General features: G+C 42.6%; 1 protein-coding gene across 6 annotated transcripts in view; it reads right to left on the bottom strand.

The window, feature by feature from the left end:
* Nucleotides 1-1,764: 1,764 nt before the first annotated feature.
* OMA1 (OMA1 zinc metallopeptidase) overlaps nucleotides 1,765-21,150 on the bottom strand; it is a 45,270-nt gene continuing 25,884 nt past the window's right edge. For all 6 annotated transcript variants that reach the window (XM_066626355.1, XM_066626351.1, XM_066626350.1 and 3 more), the window contains one exon: nucleotides 1,765-5,585. In XM_066626355.1, coding sequence (XP_066482452.1) covers nucleotides 5,448-5,585 — 138 coding nt within the window. In that variant the 3' untranslated portion in view covers nucleotides 1,765-5,447. The remainder of the gene's footprint in view (nucleotides 5,586-21,150) is intronic.

Raw genomic sequence — 21,150 nt, 5'->3', positions numbered from 1 at the left:
AGGGGGATATTATGTCTCAAAGTTGTCAAAATCTCACATTCATACTGAACATAGTTGCAGTATGGGGTCAAACAAATGGCTATAGCTCCACAAGTATTGAACCGGCGAACCTAAACCTTTACCAAAGTTTGAGAGATGTGAGACTCTACACACAAAATTTCATTAAAATCCATGATGATCACGCAGGGAGCCCTAGACCACTTGACATGGAATGACCCTAGAGCAGTGTTTCTCATACTGTGGGTTGGGACCCATTAGGTGGGACCCCATTCATTTCAATATTTTAAAATGTTAGACTTGATGCTACCATACTATGCAACTGCATTTGGGGAAATATTACAGACCTGTACTTGTAACAAGCTACTATGTATATTCTTTTAACAATGATAGTAAATGGGACTTACTCCTGGGTAAGTGTGGGCAGGATTGCAGCCTAGGATTGTTAAACATTTTCCTGCTTGAGGATGCCACTGCCAGCCAAGACATCACTTCCAGGTTAATGACATCACTTCTGGTGGGTTCTGACAGATTGTCACTCTTAAAAGTGTTTCCCGGTGCTAAAACATTTGAGAACCACTGCCTTAGGGCAACTCATGTACCTCCTTAACACAGTAAGGGACAGCATCATCAGAACATTCCCACTAGTAAGGAGAAGGAGAGGTTCTGGGCTGACCTCAGAAGCAATGCTATAGACCAGTATTTCCCAAACTTTTTAGCATCAGGACCCACTTCGGGTCACGACATTATTTCCGGCAGGTCCTGACAGATTCTCATTCTTAAAAATGGGTCCTGGTGCTAAATGCGTGAGAACCACTGGCCTAGAGAGAACAGCAGAAGAGTTGCATCACTTCAGATCTTCTTGAGCAAGGTGAATATTAGCTGGGCATTCATAAGCACAGTTAACACCACTTAACTATAATGCTTTACTCGTGAAAAGCACTTCAGATGTATTATCTTAAGACTTAATGTAATTCTTACAATAACCCTGTAAGAGAAGCATTAACATAAGAACTCCACTGGATCAGGCCATAGGCCCATCTAGTCCAGCTTCCTGTTTCTCACAGTGACTCACCAGATGCCTCAGGGAGCACACAAGACAACAAGAGACCAGCATCCTGGTGCCATCCCTTCCATCTGGCATTCTGAATTAGTCTACTTTTAAAATCAGGAGATTGCACATCATGGTTTTAACCTGTGATGGACTTATCCTCCAGGAATTTGATTAATCCCCTTTTAAAGGCATCTAGGCCAGACACCATCACCACATCTTTGGGCAAGGAGTTCCACAAATGAATTACATGCTGGGTAATAAATAGTTTCTTTTGTCTGTTCATTATCTGCTTACTGTACAGGGGAACCAAGGCTAAGAAGGAGTGGCTCTAAGGGTACCTAGCAAGTTCATGTTGGAAATGAGATTCAAGCCAAGGCAACCCCGGTTCACAGCAACGTTTCTCACAAGCCAATCCTGTCTGGGCCTTACACGGCCAGAACTCATGATCAAGCAACACAAGGCCCTTTGCAGTGGCACAAAAGCTGGGGTGCTGTTGCATGCTTCCATGCTGTTGCTGTGTGGCCAGAGGTGCAGCATATGTGCCACAAAGGTGCTTTTAGAAGAGGCATTTCCCCTTCCCTCTCATGCGAAAGGGATTCTAAAACATATTCACTGCTGGAAATGGAGCTTCAAGGTCCTGCATCTTAAGTTACTTGCCAAGTTTGAAAGATAGGAAAAAAATAAATAAAATGAAACTGAAACCATCAACACTATAAGAAACCCAAAAAAGAATTTTATTATCTGGGCTTAGAAATCACATGCTAACCTCAGCGTTATCATGCAGAAACATAAGAAATTCATATTTTTAGGTAAAGCATTCAGAACACACAGAAATATTTGTATGGTATAATTAAAGATCAATAAAAATCTGGATACAAGTATATATCACCACTAGATATAATACGGTCAAACTAGATGTAACTTTTAACAGCACAATCCTGCGCATGTCTACTCAGAAGTAAGTCCCATTGTGTCCAATGGGGCCTACTCCCAAGAAAGTGTGCATAGGATTGCAGCCTCTTTTTTTTTTTTTGCACTGCACTCCCTTCCCAATAAGGTTAGTTTGGAGGAAGCCTTGCTTGATTTTTTTAAAATTCCATGGGTGGCAGCACCCCACATAGTGCATATTACCCTCTAAACAAAAGCTACATCCCTGGGAGCTTCATGACTTCAACTAAACAGTCATCAGCAACACGAAAGAATGCTTTTCTTCAGAAGGCTGCCCTCACCAACTCCATTGCCAACTTCAGTTAGGGAGTCAATGCTAATGAAGCAACTGGCCTCCAGAGATTGTTGCACCTTCATTAAGTTGCCAAGTAATGGTGGTACCAATATAGGACTGGAAAGGAGCAGTCAATCGCCACAAGACATTCCTTACTGAGCTCCCCTGGATAAGATCCTATAAGACTCTATGGGTGGGGGGAAGAATATAAAAAGCTGGGTGACCTTAAAGCTTATCTCTTTTCTCATCTGCCTGCCTTGTTGCTGCAGCAGCAGCATTTGCTTGTCCAGTGGTGCTCCATCCATTCCAGCCTGTACCCAAGAACCACTGTGCCAAGCTAGCCTGCAGGACAGGTAACCAGCCACTTCTTTTTCCTTTCCAACCTTTGTGTCTTTCCTCGCTTGAGTGCAGCCTAAAGCCACTGTGCCAGTCATCCGGGTGGGCTACTTTGCAACATGCTCCAAGTATGGTAGCTCAGGCTCCCTTGGCCTGCTTCCCTCCTTGGAGTCAGATATGGCTATACTCTAGGCTGTGGGCTTGCTTCGAAGTCCTTTTGGCCTTTTATACCCTGTTTTGAAACAGGAGGATCAGTTGGCATTCTAGCCAGCGACTCCTGCAACGCAGTATACCTGAAAGAACAGAAGTGGGTCGGTAACTGTGGTCCTTAGTCCAAAATTACCGTTGACCCAAACTCCTGTTTGCTCCCTAATTGTTTTGGTAACTTCAAATATTAATCCCTTTATTTTACTTAATATCAAGTTCTGAAGCAAATGAGAGACAAAGGCAGTAGCACTTGGACTATAGTCATAAATATTTCCACCTTTAAATCCAGGGGTTTTGCACAGTGAGACTGTAAGAACATTATCGTCAAAATACTAGTTTAAGAAGTAGTTTGGTCATCATTTTGAATTCAATTTCTCCAATGGAAAAGCTTTTCAGGACAAAATGGAAGAAAATTCACTCATACCCCAAATTTTCCTTCAGGTCTTAATAAGGGTACACAAGTATGTTTCACTTAAAAAAAACAAACCCATATTGTTGCGGTCTGAACCCAGTGAAATCACTCAGGTCCTGTGCACAGGAGGAAATGTGACAAGCTCTATGTTCGAATAGCCTGTCTGTAGCAAGTAGCAGCCGTTATGGATTGCTAACTCTGTGCACCTGATTGTGGGCGTGCCTTGTGCATAAAACAAGCCTGCAGACAAACGCTGGGGGGACAACGACATAGGAATCAAGAAGCCGTATGTGTGTTGCTGTATGTTTGACCATGTTATGGTAAATATCCTTTGTATATACTATACCTTGGTGATGGAACCCAGCTTTTCGTGTCGAGTGCTTCTTTACAATTTACAAGCCTCCTGAAGAACTACCTTGGACATTAGCCTCGAGTTTCTGCTGCGCTGCCGTTTGTTTTGTTTTCACTCTGCTAGAAACTCCTACACCATACCACAACACACATGACTGACCAACAAAACCTTCACTGCTGCCCTTAGTGCAGTGGTTTTCAAAATCTCCTGGAGAGTCTGAGCCACTGCAAGTGCTTGCAGGGGCAGTGAATGTATCGCACCCTGCCTCCGCTAAAGCGGAAGTGAAGCACGATCGCTCTGCTTTCACTTTCACTGCTGCAGGGAGCCCTGCCAAAGGTTCGCACCAGGCTCCCTGCACCCTGGGGAGGCTGTAGGAGGCTTGGGTAAGTGCTCCCAAGCCCCTGAAGCCCCCTGAGTGGCGCAATCCTGGGGATTGCACCGCTGCCTCCTCCCTGCCTCCAGGCTGCCCCAGCCCCTTAAGGAGGCAAGAGGCCAGGCCCCACAGGCTGGGGCGTCGCAACGCCCCAGTTTGAAAAGCCCTGCCTTAGTGAGTACTTGTTCCGCAGAGAGGTACTGTAACTAACTCAATGGCTCAAGAGGTATTTTGTTTACTTAAAATACTGACAAATAATTTAACATGCACCTTAGTGATGCAAGTTTTAACTGAAAACACTTGCAAACAGGTTTATCATTGCAAGAACTACACAGTCCTCCTGGATTCCTTCAATGTTAAGTGTTGGCTCAGTCTGTGTTTTGTAAAAGCATTATGCTAGAACAGTGGTTTCCAAATTGTGAGCTGTAGCTCTCTGGGGAGCCGTGGAAACCAGCCAGGGAAGCCACAGAATCCTTGCAAAAACCTACTGCCCTAATACAATGTGTAAGATTGTAACCCTAATAGGGAGCTGCAGCCAACAGCCTAGTTACTAGGTCAAGGGAGCTACCAGTCAAAATAGTTTGGAAACCACTGTGCTTGAAGATCCCAGTGGTAATTCAGGTGGAACTCTGAGTAGCTCACTGGTCCGTTTATTGCATCTTCTTCTTACAGAGGCAGTGAATTATTTTCATTTCCAAAAATATAGTTACGAGAAATAGATGCATGCTCAAAAGGTGGTCTTCCCCACCACTTTTATAAAGGTAATCTTTTCTGTACAAAGTTCAATGCCAATGTTTATTATTTTAAATAGCTCTAATAAATTTCATTTCAGAATTTCCTGCACTGAAAGGGACAGATCCAAGTCCAACATGAGCTTGCAGCTACAGCTTTAAATTGCACCACAAGAACTGGTCCTATAGGGACATTTAGACAGAAGCGATGTTTAAACTTCCAGTATTCTCCCTTCTCCCCCCAAAAAGTTTAATTGATTGTCCCTTTGAGACTTGCATTTGGAAACAAAAGTGAGAGTTCACATTCTTTGCTGCTGGGTCAATTCTGCAAGTCAAACATCATACCCTATTATTTATTTGTGCATGCGAGCATGTATTACCATAGCCTGTCAATATAACAAGTATAATTCAATACCTGATGCAAGCATGGGTTTCCAGTTCTCTCTTACAAAGGCAACTGCTCCCCATCAACAGAGAAATTTCTCAATGCAAACACGAAGCAATCTTCTGCAAATTTATGTGCAAGTGGAATTCCACGTACATGTCACAGTCACAAGTCTTTGGCAATTACCCAGAGCTGTCTGCTCACTTTGCATTTCAAAATCCTTCAAAGTCTGAAGAAGAAACAAACTATGCAATTAGCATTTGGATCAAAAGTTACACAGGACGTATTTCTGCCTTCACCTTGACAGTTCTTTTTCAGCTGCAATATCATCAGGCATCTTCTTCTCAATGGGGAAAAAAAGGGAGGCATTTTTGTTTTTCAAGACTGTGAGATGACATTTGGGTCTTCCTTAGCTTTAGCTTCTTGCAGGAGATACGGCATGCTCAGTTTGAAAGTAAGACGAGGGTCCGGGCCAAGCAAAGCAGGGCACTTGCAATGTTCCCTTATTTTAAGTGCCTGGGGAAAAAAAGAGCAAATAAAAGAGCCACTACATTACCAAAGAGACTTATGGCTAATTTCTAATGTGGAAACAGTGTTGTAAGGAAAGAAGATAAGTGCACAGTGCTAGGAAGAAACTTTATACAAGTGATTAATAAAATAATGAAGCAGAACATCTCAATAAGTGGAACAGGGTTTGAACATTCAGAGCTCACTGAACTGTTTTGACTACATACAAAGTTTCCCTAGTCTCTTGGGGAAAGAAGAAGTCATTCATATGATCGCATCAGGATCAAAGACAGTTCTCAGACTGGGAAGAACAATTATCCTTACAAAACATCCAATAGCAGTGTTTAATAATCTAAATAGTGCTAATAAATTTCATTTCATTTCATTCAATTAGCTCATTTTATGCACTCACACACAGGTCCACCAAGATGCATATCCAATCTGGAGAGTCTCAGCACTGTTTCCAAACTTGGAGCTGGGGAGGAAGATTATCCAGATAGTTGTACTGTGGAGCTACTTAGACTGCATCGGATGTGCATTGTGACCAAGGGAACAAACTCTCAGCCTCTGCCCAGTTTCAAGCCTGAGAGAAGGCTAGGGTTAATCTGTGTTCAAAGCACTCTTCCAAAGCATGTCAGAAGCAAAGGATGACTGCGGGTACAATAATCCGTCTGAACTCCACACATGTGAGAAGGCCTGAAGCTTGTTCATAATACATTGCACTTCTGAGTGCTTAGAACATCTTAGAAACACAGTGCAACTGTGGGGATGATCCCCCAGCCCTTCCTCCCACTTCTAGCTTGGCCAGTCAAAGAATCCAGTCTTACCCAACTTTGCAGCATTGATGCAGTTGTGCCAACCACATACACTGCATTCTGCAATCACAGAGGCCTCCTCAAGGTAAGGGAACATTTGTTCCCTTACCTCAGGGTGGCATGGTGCTAGAAAGTTCAATAGGACTGGGTGAGTCCTATCGTTCTTGAACCAGTGCATTTATAGCCTATAAAAGAAAAAATGTAAGCAACCCAACATCTCCATTCTAAGGAATTCTGAATTCATGTTTCTCTGCAGCAAAATCTCAGCGTTGCACAACACAACACTGTCCTGGAACTAGCCTAGAAACAACCATGCCTACAGCCAGTCTTCAAAGGTTGATCACAGTGTTCTGTCAAGAGTTTTATCAGCTGAACAACCTGATAGTTTCTGGTTGAATTGAGATCTGTGAGTCACTCTGGGTAGAGGTTCCCCTTACCCCTCTGGCATAATGAATATGTTTATGCTCCATTTTCTCTCTCTCTCTCTCTCTCTCTTCATACAGTTTTAAGACTCTAAGAACCATCTTTTTATTTTGTAGACGATCACCCTAATTCTGCTCATAAAAATTCACTAGATGCATATCAACCTGTTTCTACTTCAGTCATAAATCAGTTTCTTAACTGATATTTATAATGACAGACCAGAATTTTCTCCTGTGCTTGTGCTGAACATAAGCCATTGCAAGACTGCATTAATGTCAAACTACATTATTCAAGCCAAACAGCATTATTCAAGTCAAGTAAAAACATAAGATTTAAGTTGTATCTTGAAAAGGGCAATGTAATCCTCTTTTCAAATAATGAAGCATTTTAAAATCTCTGGGCTTTGACTATATAGTGTCTATCCTTTAGTTTCACTTATCTAAATACTGCCTCTCTCACACACACCCTCCCCCCCCCCCCCCAAGATTTGCATGTGGTCGCTTAGTTGGAGCACTCTTACCCTGTGGAGGTATTTGCTTTCTTATTTCTCATCAAGCAGTTTGAGGGGGTGATAACAATATGCCCAGCTCACAATATGGAAATATCCCAAGATGCCCAGTTCACCCATAAGGCTCTTCTCTGACCAAAAAGCTATCCCTCTCAGAGAACCAGTTAACTGTGATATGGGCCTCCAAGGGTGAACAGAAAGGTCCTAGATAAGGGCAATCAACAAACGAGGATAAAAAGGTTAGGGTAAAAGGGATGAGTCAGAGTACCAGACCCCCTCTAAGGGATATCTCTGTAAACAAACTGCCAATGTGTATTGGATTGCCATCCTCAGATCAACATCCTGTACTGATAACATGCCAAATGTTGTTTTAGGCGTCTGCCTGTATGTTATTTTTCCCTATAAAACCTGCATTATTGTAATCCTTCTGGGTCCTCTACATGTGTGGAGGTCCCGTTTGCAAACGAGTAAACGTTAAGAAGTTCTTTGAATTCTCCTGTCGCCTGTTTGATTGCCTCTCCAAAATCCAAAGAATCGTGTGTGTGTTCATTCGGGGTCAGGGGCAAGAGGTGCCCGATTAAACACACACACCACACTGATTCATACTCTATTAAATACAAGATGAAGACTGCAGGCATAACAGAGAGAAGGTTAGGATCAGCATGGGCCTTTCCTGCAGTCACAGCTTAGTCAAAGTGAACTTTGCAGCAATTCTCAGTATGGATGCTTCTCCTCATTGCAAAACAAAAATGGAAAAATGGAACGCATTTAGGGAGTGCCCTGTTGTGGTTACTGCTGTTTTCTTCAGTGTCAATTACAACAAAGATCAGCATTTGCAACATTGCAAAGGCATGACTACTTCCGCAATAATATGGTATCGTCCATAAAGAATACTCTGCCACCTTAATACTGATTTTCCTAGAATCAGCACTTTTGTACCTGTAAGACTTCACAAGCAGAATTCTCCTTCCCATTTCAGTTATTATTACACAGCACTACATACATTTTGTTGTTGTAAGAATTAAACTTATTCTTGGGTATATTTGGGGTGCTGAATCCAAAAATGGCATCGATTTTGCCCAATTGGCTCTAGTTTTGGGGACACCGCATTGCTACCTTATATGCTGATTCAAACCGCTTCCTCATGAGAAAGCCACGGCATTGGCTTCCTCATGAGGAAGTGGCATATAAGTTGGCTAAAATTGATGCCATTTTTTGATTCAGCACCCCAAAAATATCCTAAATTTGTTCAAACATCCTTGGCAACTAAAAAAAGAGGTGGTGTTTTTATTTTATTTTTGTAGGCCTGTGTTATTTATCCAACATGTAAATCAAGATTAATTGCTATTTAGTACAGCTTGGTGTGAAAAATATCTGATCCTCTGTTTTCATACCTTAATCTTGCATTCTCTTCTCATCAGTAAGCATTTGCTCATCAGTTAGTACTGTGGGATGTCAGTCACATCATCATGCCCCATATATTCAACTCAACCAGAATGGCAGAGACACTGGAGATCCAAATTCAGATCTCCACAGGGTATAAAGCATCTAGGGTGGCCTTGATGGTGGCAATCTCACCCACACCATCCTAAGGATAAAATATACTTTTATGAGCTTCTTGCTTTCAGAAACAGGATATAAACTGAGAAAACTAAAACAAGATTTTTCTCCCCAAGCTGAAGAGAAACCACCAGAGTCAATGGCCACAAAAAAAAAAAAAAAATCAAGCTGGCTATCATCAGGTTGAACAGGCAGCCTCTGTTATCTCCCTTTTGTCTCCCTCCTTTTCGAGACTGCAGGTGCCTCGGGGCAGGGACTTGTTTCCTACTGTAAAGCACCATCAGTAGGAATGGCAGTACGGTACATTAATCAAAATATATTGTTGCTGTTTCCTCAGTGCCATACTGAAGGTCAGTGAGGGGAGGAGCTATTCATCATAACAGTCACTCTATTTCCATACAAGCACTAGGGCACTATGAAAAATGTCTATACAGGTCTGGCCTATTTATACACGGAATTTTTATACATGGATTTGACTCAACACGAATGGCCCCTGCAAATGAGAAGGAATGTGCTGATCCCTGGAGAAGGGAAAAAATGCAACCCTTTAAAATCAGTTTAAAAAACTGAACAGTCCTTTAACAATAGCCTCCTTAATGAGAGGGGGGGGCAGCTGGCTGACAATCCATCAATCCTTCTCTCTCCAGTGGCCCCTTCCTTCCCCCTGAGCATATCTGCATTGGTGAAGGGAGGGGCTGAGTGAAGCGCCTTTCTAAGCTCTTTGAGGTGGACTGATTGATGGATTGTCTTCTTAATGACTCTTATCTTAGAGTCAAAAGGTCAGCAAGGCTGTTTTTAAATCACTGGAGCAAAGAAACTTTGTTTTTTAAATGGATTTGCTATAGTGCATTTTTTGCTATCCAGGTGAGTGCTTGGAACGGAACCCATGCAAATAATTAGTCTCAACCTGTATTGCTACCATAAGATCTGGACATCATACATATTTGCTCGCTGTACACTCAAGTTGCTGGTGTGTTCTGGAACATATAAATACGTACATCATCTCCCGCATACCCAAATGTCTCGTATTTATACCAAATGTGCACAGATTTTCCAGGTGTTATGGAATTCTGAAAGTTATAACATTTTGAGCAACAGGTCTGTACCACATTAGTGACAAATTATACTCAGATGATATTTAAACATTGAAATATATTTTCCTACAAACACACACCTTACTGAAGTTATGGTTTCAAAGACCCTTGAGTGAGATACGGAATGTCAACCAAGGGAGCCCAAGGGAACATGGCTCTCGTGTCATGATTCAGAACTACTCTGCTATGGAAATTCTGTCTCCAAGTCAAATATCTGTGCCCATGTGAAAGTATGCAGCCAAATGACTCATAGCACTATGTACAAGTTATAAGAAAAATTGCCTGGATATTTGCTCTGTGCACCTATCTTCTACCGTATTCACAGTAAATGAACACTCAAGGGAGGAAAATGTATAAAACCCTGGGCAAGAGAGTGAATTTTGCTCTCTCAGTAATATATATCTCATCATGTTTATAAAAAGGAACAGAAAAAGTGATGGCAAGACAGCTACAAAATTGCTTTAAGATTCTCAAGAGACTGAAAGGTTTTGTCCAGTAATTCAATACTAAAATATCTTAAAAGCAGAAATAAAGATGACCTCATGTTCTTCTAATGAGTTTCCTAAAAATAACTTCTCTCAAATGGAATCACTTGTAATAGCCTGTTTGTTTCTGGACAGCAGCAGATGCATCACAATCTACAGTCACATTTTGGGTTTTTTTTAATATTGAAAATGTTAGGCTTTCCAGCATCATGCAATTTTAAGGCCAATTCAATTACACCAGCTAGTAAAATGTTTACCTTTAGTTACTGCGTCATAAGCAGACTGAAAACTGGACTGAGAACGACCGATGTTTGTATAGTGGAAGCCGTTTCTCTGATTGTTGCTTAAAACCTGAAGCACCCATTATAGTTGCACTTATAGTTTATACAGTTCAGGTTTTGCATGTAACTATATAGTTACACTTCCTTTTATTTATTAAGTATGCAGTTTTATGTTCTTATTCTGCTAAACAGGGAGAGTCTGTTTATATCATTGTCATGATTTAGATCAATTAACATTCATTCTTTTATAATGATCTAAGGTCAATTCATCCTTTTCTACCAAGATATCAAAGCATGAACCATGGTTGACTCTGTCCCACATCATTAACATGATGCTCTCTGAACTCTTTCAGGTCTCAGACTGTATGAAGATGGAGCTATGAACAAAAACAAAAGAGGTATATCTGTTGGAGAAACAGCACTAGAATTCATTTATTAAAAATTGCTCCCCAAATGGCGCAAATTAGCTTCCAAAGTCTGCACAAGCTTATTGTGCATATGTGACTTCCTCTCAGAGTATAAATTTCAGTTTTGCTTCCTGGGGAGAGTCACTTCCTACCCAACAAATTGTCATGGAAAAATGGATACAAATTTTTCAAAATGTGCATTAGGAGTGCCATGGAAGACTGGGTGTGTTAGCTGAGCTGAGGGATTAAAGCAGTCCCAGACACAGCAGCACTGACTTTTGTTAAGTCCTTATAACAAAGGAAGAACTGCAGCCATAAGAACATAAGAACAGCCCCACTGGATCAGGCCATAGGCCCATCTAGTCCAGCTTCCTGTATCTCACAGCAGCCCACCAAATGCCCCAGGGAGCACACCAGATAACAAGAGACCTCATCCTGGTGCTCTTCCCAACATCTGGCATTCTGACTTAACCCATTCCTAAAATCAGGAGGTTGCGCATACACATCATGGCTTGTACCCCATAATGGATTTTTCCTCCAGAAACTCGTCCAATCCCCTTTTAAAGGCGTCTAGGCTAGACGCCAGCACCACATCCTGTGGCAAGGAGTTCCACAGACCGACCACGCGCTGAGTAAAGAAATATTTTGTTTTGACTGTCCTAACCCGCCCAACACTCAATTTTAGTGGATGTCCCCTGGTTCTGGTATTATGTGAGAGTGTAAAGAGCATCTCCCTATCCACTCTGTCCATCCCCTGCATAATTTTGTATGTCTCAATCATGTCCCCCCTCAAGCGTCTCTTTTCTAGGCTGAAGAGGCCCAAACGCCGTAGCCTTTCCTCATAAGGAAGGTGCCCCAGCCCCGTAATCATCTTAGTCGCTCTCTTTTGCACCTTTTCCATTTCCACTATGTCTTTTTTGAGATGCGGCGACCAGAACTGGACACAATAGTCCAGGTGTGGCCTTACCATTGATTTGTACAATGGCATTATAATACTAACCGTTTTGTTCTCAATACCCTTCCTAATGATCCCAAGCATAGAATTGGCCTTCTTCACTGCCACCGCACATTGGGTCGACACTTTCATCGACCTGTCCACCACCACCCCAAGATCTCTCTCCTGATCTGTCACAGACAGCTCAGAACCCATCAGCCTATATCTAAAGTTTTGATTTTTTGCCCCAATGTGCATGACTTTACACTTACTGACACTGAAGCGCATCTGCCATTTTGCTGCCCATTCTGCCAGTCTGGAGAGATCCTTCTGGAGCTCCTCACAGTCACTTCTGGTCTTTACCACTCGGAAAAGTTTGGTGTCGTCTGCAAACTTTGCCACTTCACTGCTCAACCCTGTCTCCAGGTCATTTATGAAGAGGTTGAAAAGCGCCGGTCCCAGGACAGATCCTTGGGGCACACCGCTTTTCACTTCTCTCCATTGTGAAAATTGCCCATTGACACCCACTCTCTGCTTCCTGGCCTCCAACCAGTTCTCAGTCCACGAGAGGACCTGTCCTCTAATTCCCTGACTGTGGAGTTTTTTCAGTAGCCTTTGGTGAAAGGCTACTGAAAGTCTTCTGAAAGTCCAGATATATAATGTCCACGGGTTCTCCCGCATCCACATGCCTGTTGACCTTTTCAAAGAATTCTATAAGGTTCGTGAGGCAAGACTTACCCTTACAGAAGCCATGCTGACTCTCCCTCAGCAAGGCCTGTTCGTCTATGTGTTTTGAGATCCTATCTTTGATGAGGCATTCCACCATCTTACCCGGTATGGATGTTAGGCTGACCGGCCTATAGTTTCCCGGGTCCCCCCTCTTTCCCTTTTTAAAAATAGGCGTGACATTTGCTATCCTCCAATCTTCTGGTACCGTGGCCGTTTTGAGGGACAAGTTGCATACCTTAGTCAAGAGATCTGCAACTTCATTCTTCAATTCCTTAATAACCCTATAGCCATTGTTATACTCAGGTAGACAACAACAAGACAGGCAAGTAAGTCTAATGAGGGGTCTAGTAACAGTAGGAGAGAGCAACCCACAAGCCTTTAAGCTAAGTAACAAACTTTCCCTACTGGTGGATGACACCATTTGCACAGTTGCTGTCTATATGCTCTGGGGGGGGGGTCAACTCCCCTCGTCTGCCCCCACACCCTCAGTATGGCCTGAACAGCACCTGCAAGATGCCTGTTCTAGGTTGACTGGAACCCTGACCTAAAATGCTTTGCATAGGTGCTGAAGTACACTGCAACATTTTGTTGAAGGTTCCACTTGCCCTCCTTCTAAAACCAACCTAATTTTAAAAAATTCAGTGACAAAGCTCCTAGCCATGCACTTCAGAAGCTGTGGGACACTTCTCTAAATCTACTCTGGTGAAGATCCTATATCACCCAACTGGTGGCCACTGTCTTACTTCCTATCCTTTCTTTACAGCTCCACTCTGCCTAAACCTTTCCCATCTCCAGATAGTTACCGTTACTCAAGAGCTAGCCAAATTTAAAGGCCAGTGGTGTAGTAGCAGCCACAATAAGAAGATATTTTATAAAAAAGGAGAGGTGTTCTCCAGGGGCTCAACCGCCTACCATTTTCTACTTCAGTTGCAGCATTTGTTCTAACCATTTCAGTGCCAGCATCCACAATAGATATAGTTTCATCTTCTGTGACTGATTCTTACATGTTCTGGAAGAAAAACTTTTCTGAAGGTCAACTTTGTTCTGAGGTGACCTTTTGCCTGTTTTGAACCTGCTGTATGTTAATTTCAGTGGGGAACTTCATATATTATTCTCTGTTTCACAATTCACCAGTATTCAACCAGAGCTTCTCTTATTTGTCTCTTTCAATTTTTCCTACCAATAAACTGGTCACTTTTATACACTCTTCTGTATACCTTGTCCCATACATCCCCTGCAAGGTAAGATAAGAACTGCATAAAAGGTGCAAAAAGTGCATTCACTTCTACAAGTGGCTTAGCTGCCGCCTTGTATGCCTGAAGATCTGAGGCTGCCAGCTCGAAACAACCGGAAGTACCCAAGAACTGACGACACGCTGATATACTGATGAGCTGACCCTCGGTGGCAGAGAGGAGTTGCCGTCAGGTGGAGCGTGGGAGGCGAAGGGCCAGGAAGAAGCCAGACCGGGAAGGAATCCAGCTGGAATGAGGAGTTCTATGAAAGGCTAGAACTATTCAATTGTAAAAATCCCTACGGGGTTTAGAACAGCCTGCCTATGTAAACCGCCTTGGATTAAAGTCTGAGGAGAAATCTGACAACCAGAGAAAGGCAGTATATAAATACCTGTATAAATAAAAATACACTTGAGTACCCTTTGATTTACTTCTTTATATTAACGTTTTTCCCAGTCATTCTGTTTCCTGCTCTTCAAGTACTAAGGCAGTAGCTTCCATAGCTCTTCAGTCTACTCTAGATTAAAGTGCAAATTTGTAAGTTTGCAAATGTCATTACTGTACAATTATCCATATTGACTCACAACAAATCCATATTATTAGATCCACATAAATTGCACATATATTTGTATTTATGGGATTGCCATGGAAGCAGATTAGAAGGATCTTGTATGAGTGTCTTTGATATGGCATAATGAGAGGCTTGCCAGGTAGAATTGCCCATCTCAGGGTTCCTGTGCCCTCAACAGCTGCATAACAAGCAGACATTGGGCAATGGAAGCTTATTCCACCACCACATCTCCATGCAGGAGAACTGCCCTTGTTGAATGTCTGCCTGTTGGACCAATGTTCAAGGCATAAGAGCTTTGCCAGAAAAAGCAGCAGTAAACCTAGAAAAATATAGTTTATTGCAACATTGGAAGATGCCTTATACCAAGTCAGACCATTGGTAGCAGCTTGGCAGCAGCTATCCAAGGTTTCAAGCAGAAATCTTTCCTTGTCCTATCTGGAGGCACTAGAGACTGAACTGGAGACCTTCGGCATGCAAAGCAAGCAACTCTCCCCAACGTACAGCCACTTCTATAGACGCTGCATTATCATCACAGGACAGTGAAGCCATGGGTACATTTCCAGCGTAGAAGCATTTGAACAGCTTGTAGCCAGGAAGCATGACCAAGCTGCACTGCCTGAGAGGATACAATATTTTTTTTGCTACTGGGCAACTAAAGCAAAAGGCATGACTGGACTGTGTCATGCTCTGTGCACATGCACTTCTGCCTTTGTGAAAACCACAAAATATGATTCAGTATTGGGTCTCCATCTCTTTATCTGGCCAGGTATGTAAAGAGACACAGCAATGCAATTTTCTACCCAGTGACTACGGAAAGCAATTACTGGACAGTTCAGTATGGTGCTTTGTTTTTTTTCATTGCTGTGGAATCACAAATGATCTATAAGCTCGGTTTATGTATGCAAGAGCTTTGGTTTGGGGGAGGAGAAGTTCTAACAAATAGATGCAAGGCCTATACTATAAATCACAACTCTTCAAAGTTCAACTATCTAGTAACAAATGACACAGCCCACAAATTCAGTACATTACATACTACACATCTTATGTCTCAAAAAGCAGATGCTCCAATGGCACTCCTTAGGTACAAAGAAGAAAGTCAAGACCTTTACTTTGGGATTTGGTTTCCATGAAGTACAATTACGTTTTTAAAAAGGAGACCTTGTGAATGAACTGCAACACAGAGGTGTTCCTAGGCAGAGCATAGCATAGCAACTTTCACTGGAACAGATATGCCATTTGTGCTTTTGAAAGTCTTTCTCTAAATACCAAACACGGAATTTGAATGTGACAAAATAAAAGAGAAAACAACTCTTACATTTTTAGAGACTACATGTCTAAGGTTTTAAACTCATAATGCTCTATTTCTTGGACGACAGTACTAACTTCAACTGCTTTCAGTTCACGGAGCATCTATAGATCTGTCTCTATCACATACATGCCGGGGATGGGGAAGGAGGCAAGACACAGCTAGTAACACACTGTCCTAGGTTATGTTTACTCAGAAGATTCTTCTTGTATTTATAGTTCTAAATTGCTCTAAATTTCCAAAATGACCCCATTTTGCAGCTGTCAACTCCGAGGAGGAAATGCAAAATGAAATAAGCAAAACATCAACACACTTTGGCTCAAAGCTACAGTAATACAAGGCCCATCACATACAGCTTTCTAGAAACATGAACATTAATGTGATTAATTTGTTCAGACACATAATTTTGATGGAGAAAAGCAGTATCTCTAACTTTAATTCCATAAAGTGCCCTAGACTTGTTAGTCATGGGTGCGGCACCAATACAAACCATCCAAGAATGATTAAATTATTGCTTCTCCAATCTCTGCATTTTCCACCTTAGATTATCCATGTGTTAAATTTCCCATCTGACTTCCTCCTTCTCCTAAATCTCTAAAACCTAGCCTTACATTTTGAATCACTCCCCAATGATCTTAAGAACAAATATTCCTTCCTTCTCACTAAATTTATAATCCTTTTCCACTTCTTACTGCAAAGCTGAGGGTAGGCAATAATAGCTTTTCTCTACATAAACGTGCCTCTGCTTAAAAACTGTCATCTGCCAGCCTTGCAGGATTAGAAACTGGAAGAATGAATTTTATGGCTTCTCAATAAGAGTTAGCACTTGCTTTTAATCCTGCAAGGCTCTGATAGCACATGGTCCTAAACCGCAATTCCCCCCTCCCCTCATATATAGGGGGGAAAAACATTCTTAGTTTAGGCCATTTTTAGTGAACTCACAATTTTGCTCTTCCCGTGATATACAGTTAGAACAGTACAGACGTGAAAAATAAGGTCACCAACAGAGATACCAAATGTTTCTACCAGGGAGTTTCTCATATGCATTGTGGTTGCAAAACAAAGAATCACGTGCATATTCACACTGCAGCATGTCCTCTCAGCAACTATTCTGATGTAAACCCCAATATAGTTTTATAAACTTGGGAAAATAAAAAAAAATTAAAGGAAGAAAAGAACAGAAATAATCATGAGAGCTGCTTGAGCATGCGCAGGTTGCATGCACCCCACTGGATTGCAGCCTACACAAATTAGTAAATGGACAAATCCTATCCTTGAGATACGCCAAGCATGCTGGCGCAATGACAGCCCACCTATGCAGAAACCTTCCCACCCACCAACGGACACACAACAGACACTGGTGCAACGCTGAAAAAATGCTGCACCGATTTACATGTAGCTACAGTTGTCACTCAGATTATTATTAACAGTACTTATAGACTGCTTTTCAATGAAAAGTTCACAAAGCAGTTTACAGAGAAAATCAAATATCTAATGGCTCCCTGTTCCAAAAGGGCTCACAATCTAAAAAGATGCAAAAGAATACCAGCCACTAGAAAAGACACTGCTGGGGTGAGGAGGGACAGTTACTCTCGCCCTGCTAAATAAAAGAGAAGCACCCACTTAAAAAGTGCTTCTTACCCAGTTAGTAGCGCAAGATACAAGAACAACACTGCTGCGGAGAGACCAAAACAGGGAGAAGACTGGGGCACAGCATGAAAGGGACAAGGAAGAATCAATGTACACCAAATCCTAACCCTGAGATTCTCGAACTGGGACATCTTAAGAGGCGGGGGGGATGCTCTTAAGGAGCATCTTAACTGCTCCTTAAGAGGCGGGGGGGAGGCAGCAACTCCCCCTTAACAGGGGCAGGAGGTCTGGTCTAGAGGGTAGAGCCTCCATTTGCCTGAAGATTAACATCCACAAGGTCGCCAGTTCGAGGCCACCGGCACCGTGCGACCTTGAAGCAGCTGGCAAGCTGCAGCTGAGCTGTTCCATCTGCTCGGAGCGTGGGAGGATGGAGGCCAGAATGTTAAACCAGATCGGAGTGTAACACCTTGAATGTGGTGGTTCTTGAAAGAGAGAACCTTCTTTCAATTTGTAAAAATCCCTGCGTGGATTTAATAAGCCTGCCTGTGTAAACCGCCTTGAATAAAGTCTTGAATAAAGACCAAGAAAGGCGGTATATAAATATTGTATATTATATATATATATATTATTATTAACACACCTCCTTAAGAGGCATGGGAGGTGAAGGGCCAGAGAGAGGCCAGACCAGGAAGGAATCCAGCTGGAAGGAGGAGGTCTATGAAAGACTAGAACTATTCAATTGTAAAAATCCCTACGGGGGTTTAGAACAGCCTGCCTATGTAAACCGCCTTGGATTAAAGTCTGAGGAGAAATCTGATGACCAAAAGAAAGGCGGTATATAAATACCTGTACAAATAAATAAATAAATAAATAAATAAATAAATAAATAAATAAATAAACTCAATCCCCATGATCACATCACTGCTGGGGTTAATCGGGGGTTTCTTACCTTCCAAATCCCTGTGGAGCCCTCTGCAAGGCTCCCCAAGACTTGTAACACTAAAAAAAGAAGTTATCAGAAACCAAACCACCCAGTTTTTGAGCGTGAAACGGGAAGTGGTTTCCTCTAACTTTTTTTAATGTTACAGAAGCTTGGGAAGCCCTGAAAAGGGCACTGTGGGGCTCCCCACACCCCCAGAGGCCAGCAAGGGAATTTGGAAGATAAGAAATGCCACCATCAGCTCCAGCAGCAGCACAATCCTGGGAATCGCATTGCTGCCTTTGTCACCCCCCATGACAACTTACTCTTGTTCCCAAACTCCTGAGGAACCAGGAGTTGGGGAACCACAGTTCTAAACCCTCTTCAAATAATGGACATGCCCCTCATGCCAGAAAAATGCTATGCCAAAGACAGAGCTGGTATAACTAGGAGTTATTCCATAAGGAACAAGGGGGAAGGGGAAAATAGCAGGAAATTGCACCTTCTACCACACCTGCCTCAACCACTTTCCTACAATGGAACATGGGATATGGAATACAATTGGTAGCCAATCACAGTACTCCTTCCTCAGTACTAAAGCCCCTGCCAGGCAAACTTCAACTCAGATGATCAGATGTGCATCAGGCAGCTACACTTCTCTGGTCTGTCAAAGGAGAACTTTGGTAGTTGGAACTATAAGAAAAGGCATTTGGCACACAAAGGGAGCACTTCGCACAAACAACCTCTTGCCTCTCACAACAGATATGGAAAGATACTTTGTTAAAGACTTATCCTCTCAGAATTCATATTGTAGGTATTCTGCAACTGATGCTGGTGCAACTGATAGTTGCTGGTGCAAGCAGAGTCTTACTCTGAGGTAAGGGGATAAATTTCTAATCTCAAGGCCACCTTCGGGACCTCCCCCCTCCCTTGGATACACTGCACATTCTGTTGACACACCTACATCAGAACAGGTTGTTAGACTGAGAAGAAAGATCAACTTCCAGCAGCAGGCAGGAACACACCTCTATGCTTGAAAAATGCAAGCTTTATTTTCTAGGACTTCCGTGCATCTGTGTGTCTCTTTACTCTGCATACATGTAAGAGACAGAGTGTGCACAGATATGCATATTCCCGTATGAAGGATTTTGCATAACATGAGTGGTTTGTGTTGCAACAAAAATAGTTGATACACAACTGATTTTTGTTATTCATTATGGCATCTCATGTAATGTGCAAAGGGGAGCTGCTACTCTTCATAAAGTGAGAAGTTTGGTACTGGGTGTTAAGTGAAGTTCACACATCTCATTACAGGAAGATACACAACTTCCCTCTTCGCACATTACACCAGAAGCACTTGAAGCAGATGCACAAATCATTCATGCATCCATCTCAAGATGTGATCACAATGCCTGAAGTCACCCTAAGAAAGTCTGTAAAACTGTATGCAAAACTACATACAGGTCAGTCCTCCGTTCCATTCTCAGAACCCCTGCAAATGCCAAAACCCATAGATGCTCAAGTCCATGGGTTGGCCTGACCTGGACCCTCCAGGGGCTACTGGAGCTCCACGAGTGGCCTCGCTGGTCCTCAGAATGACATTCTAAGGCATTGGGAAGCCTAAGAATATCACTTCCAGTTTTTGCCACTTGCAGCTCCCCCAGCCCTTAGAACACCCAGGCCTCAAGACCACAACTCTGGTCATGTTCAGAAGTTTTGGGAGGGGCATGGGTAACAAGGACCCCCTGAATATCTGAAAGAAAGCACACACAACTCTGTGCAACTGAGCAAAACAAACTACAGCGTACATCTCTGGACAAAACCAAATAACCTCCAGCTGAGCCAACACTCAGTAACAAGAACCACCAAGTAAGAAGCCCACCAGAGAACAGCTGACTCTAGATTTAATATTGTGCAGTACTCAGGACCTGGTTAGAGATGTAAATGTTACTGAGCCATTGGGGGACAGTGATCATGCTGTGATCCCATTCAACATGCAAGTCAGGGGAAGAATACCGGGCAAATCTCTCACAAAAACCCTTGACTTCCGACAGGTGGACTTCCTCAAATGAGGAGGCTGGTTAGAAGGAGGTTGAAAGGGAAGGTGAAAAGAGTCCAATCTCTCCAGAGTGCATGGAAGCTGCTTAAAACAACAGTAATAGAGGCCCAGCAGAAGTGTATACCGCAAAGGAAGAAGGGCTCCATTAAGTCCAGGAGGGTGCCCGCATGGCTAACCAGACAAGTTAGAGAGGCTGTAAAGGGCAAGGAAGCTTCCTTCCATAAATGGAAGTCTTGCCCTAATGAAGAGAATAAAAAGGAACATAAACTGTGGCAAAAGAAATGTAAGAAGGTGATATGGGAGGCCAAGCGAGACTATGAGGAACGCATGGCCAGCAACATTAAGGGGAATAACAAAAGCTTCTTCAAATATGTTAGAAGCAGGAAACCTGCCAGAGAAGCAGTTGGCCCTCTGGATGGTGAGGGAGGGAAAGGGGGAGATAAAAGGAGACTTAGAGATGGCAGAAAAATTAAATGAGTTCCTTGCATCTGTGTTCACGGCAGAAGGCCTCGGGCAGATACCACTGCCCAAATGGCCCCTCCTGACCAAGGAATTATGTCAGATAGAGGTTGAACGAGAAGATGTTTCTGACCTCATTGATAAATTAAAGATCAATAAGTCACTGGGCCTGGATGGCATCCACCCAAGAGTTATTAAGGAA

The sequence above is a fragment of the Tiliqua scincoides genome, chromosome 4 (genome assembly GCF_035046505.1).
Source record: "Tiliqua scincoides isolate rTilSci1 chromosome 4, rTilSci1.hap2, whole genome shotgun sequence".
NCBI classification, from domain to species: Eukaryota; Metazoa; Chordata; class Lepidosauria; order Squamata; family Scincidae; genus Tiliqua; species Tiliqua scincoides.
The sequence above is the reverse complement of the archived record's forward strand: the minus strand, read 5'-3'. Positions and strand labels throughout refer to the sequence as shown.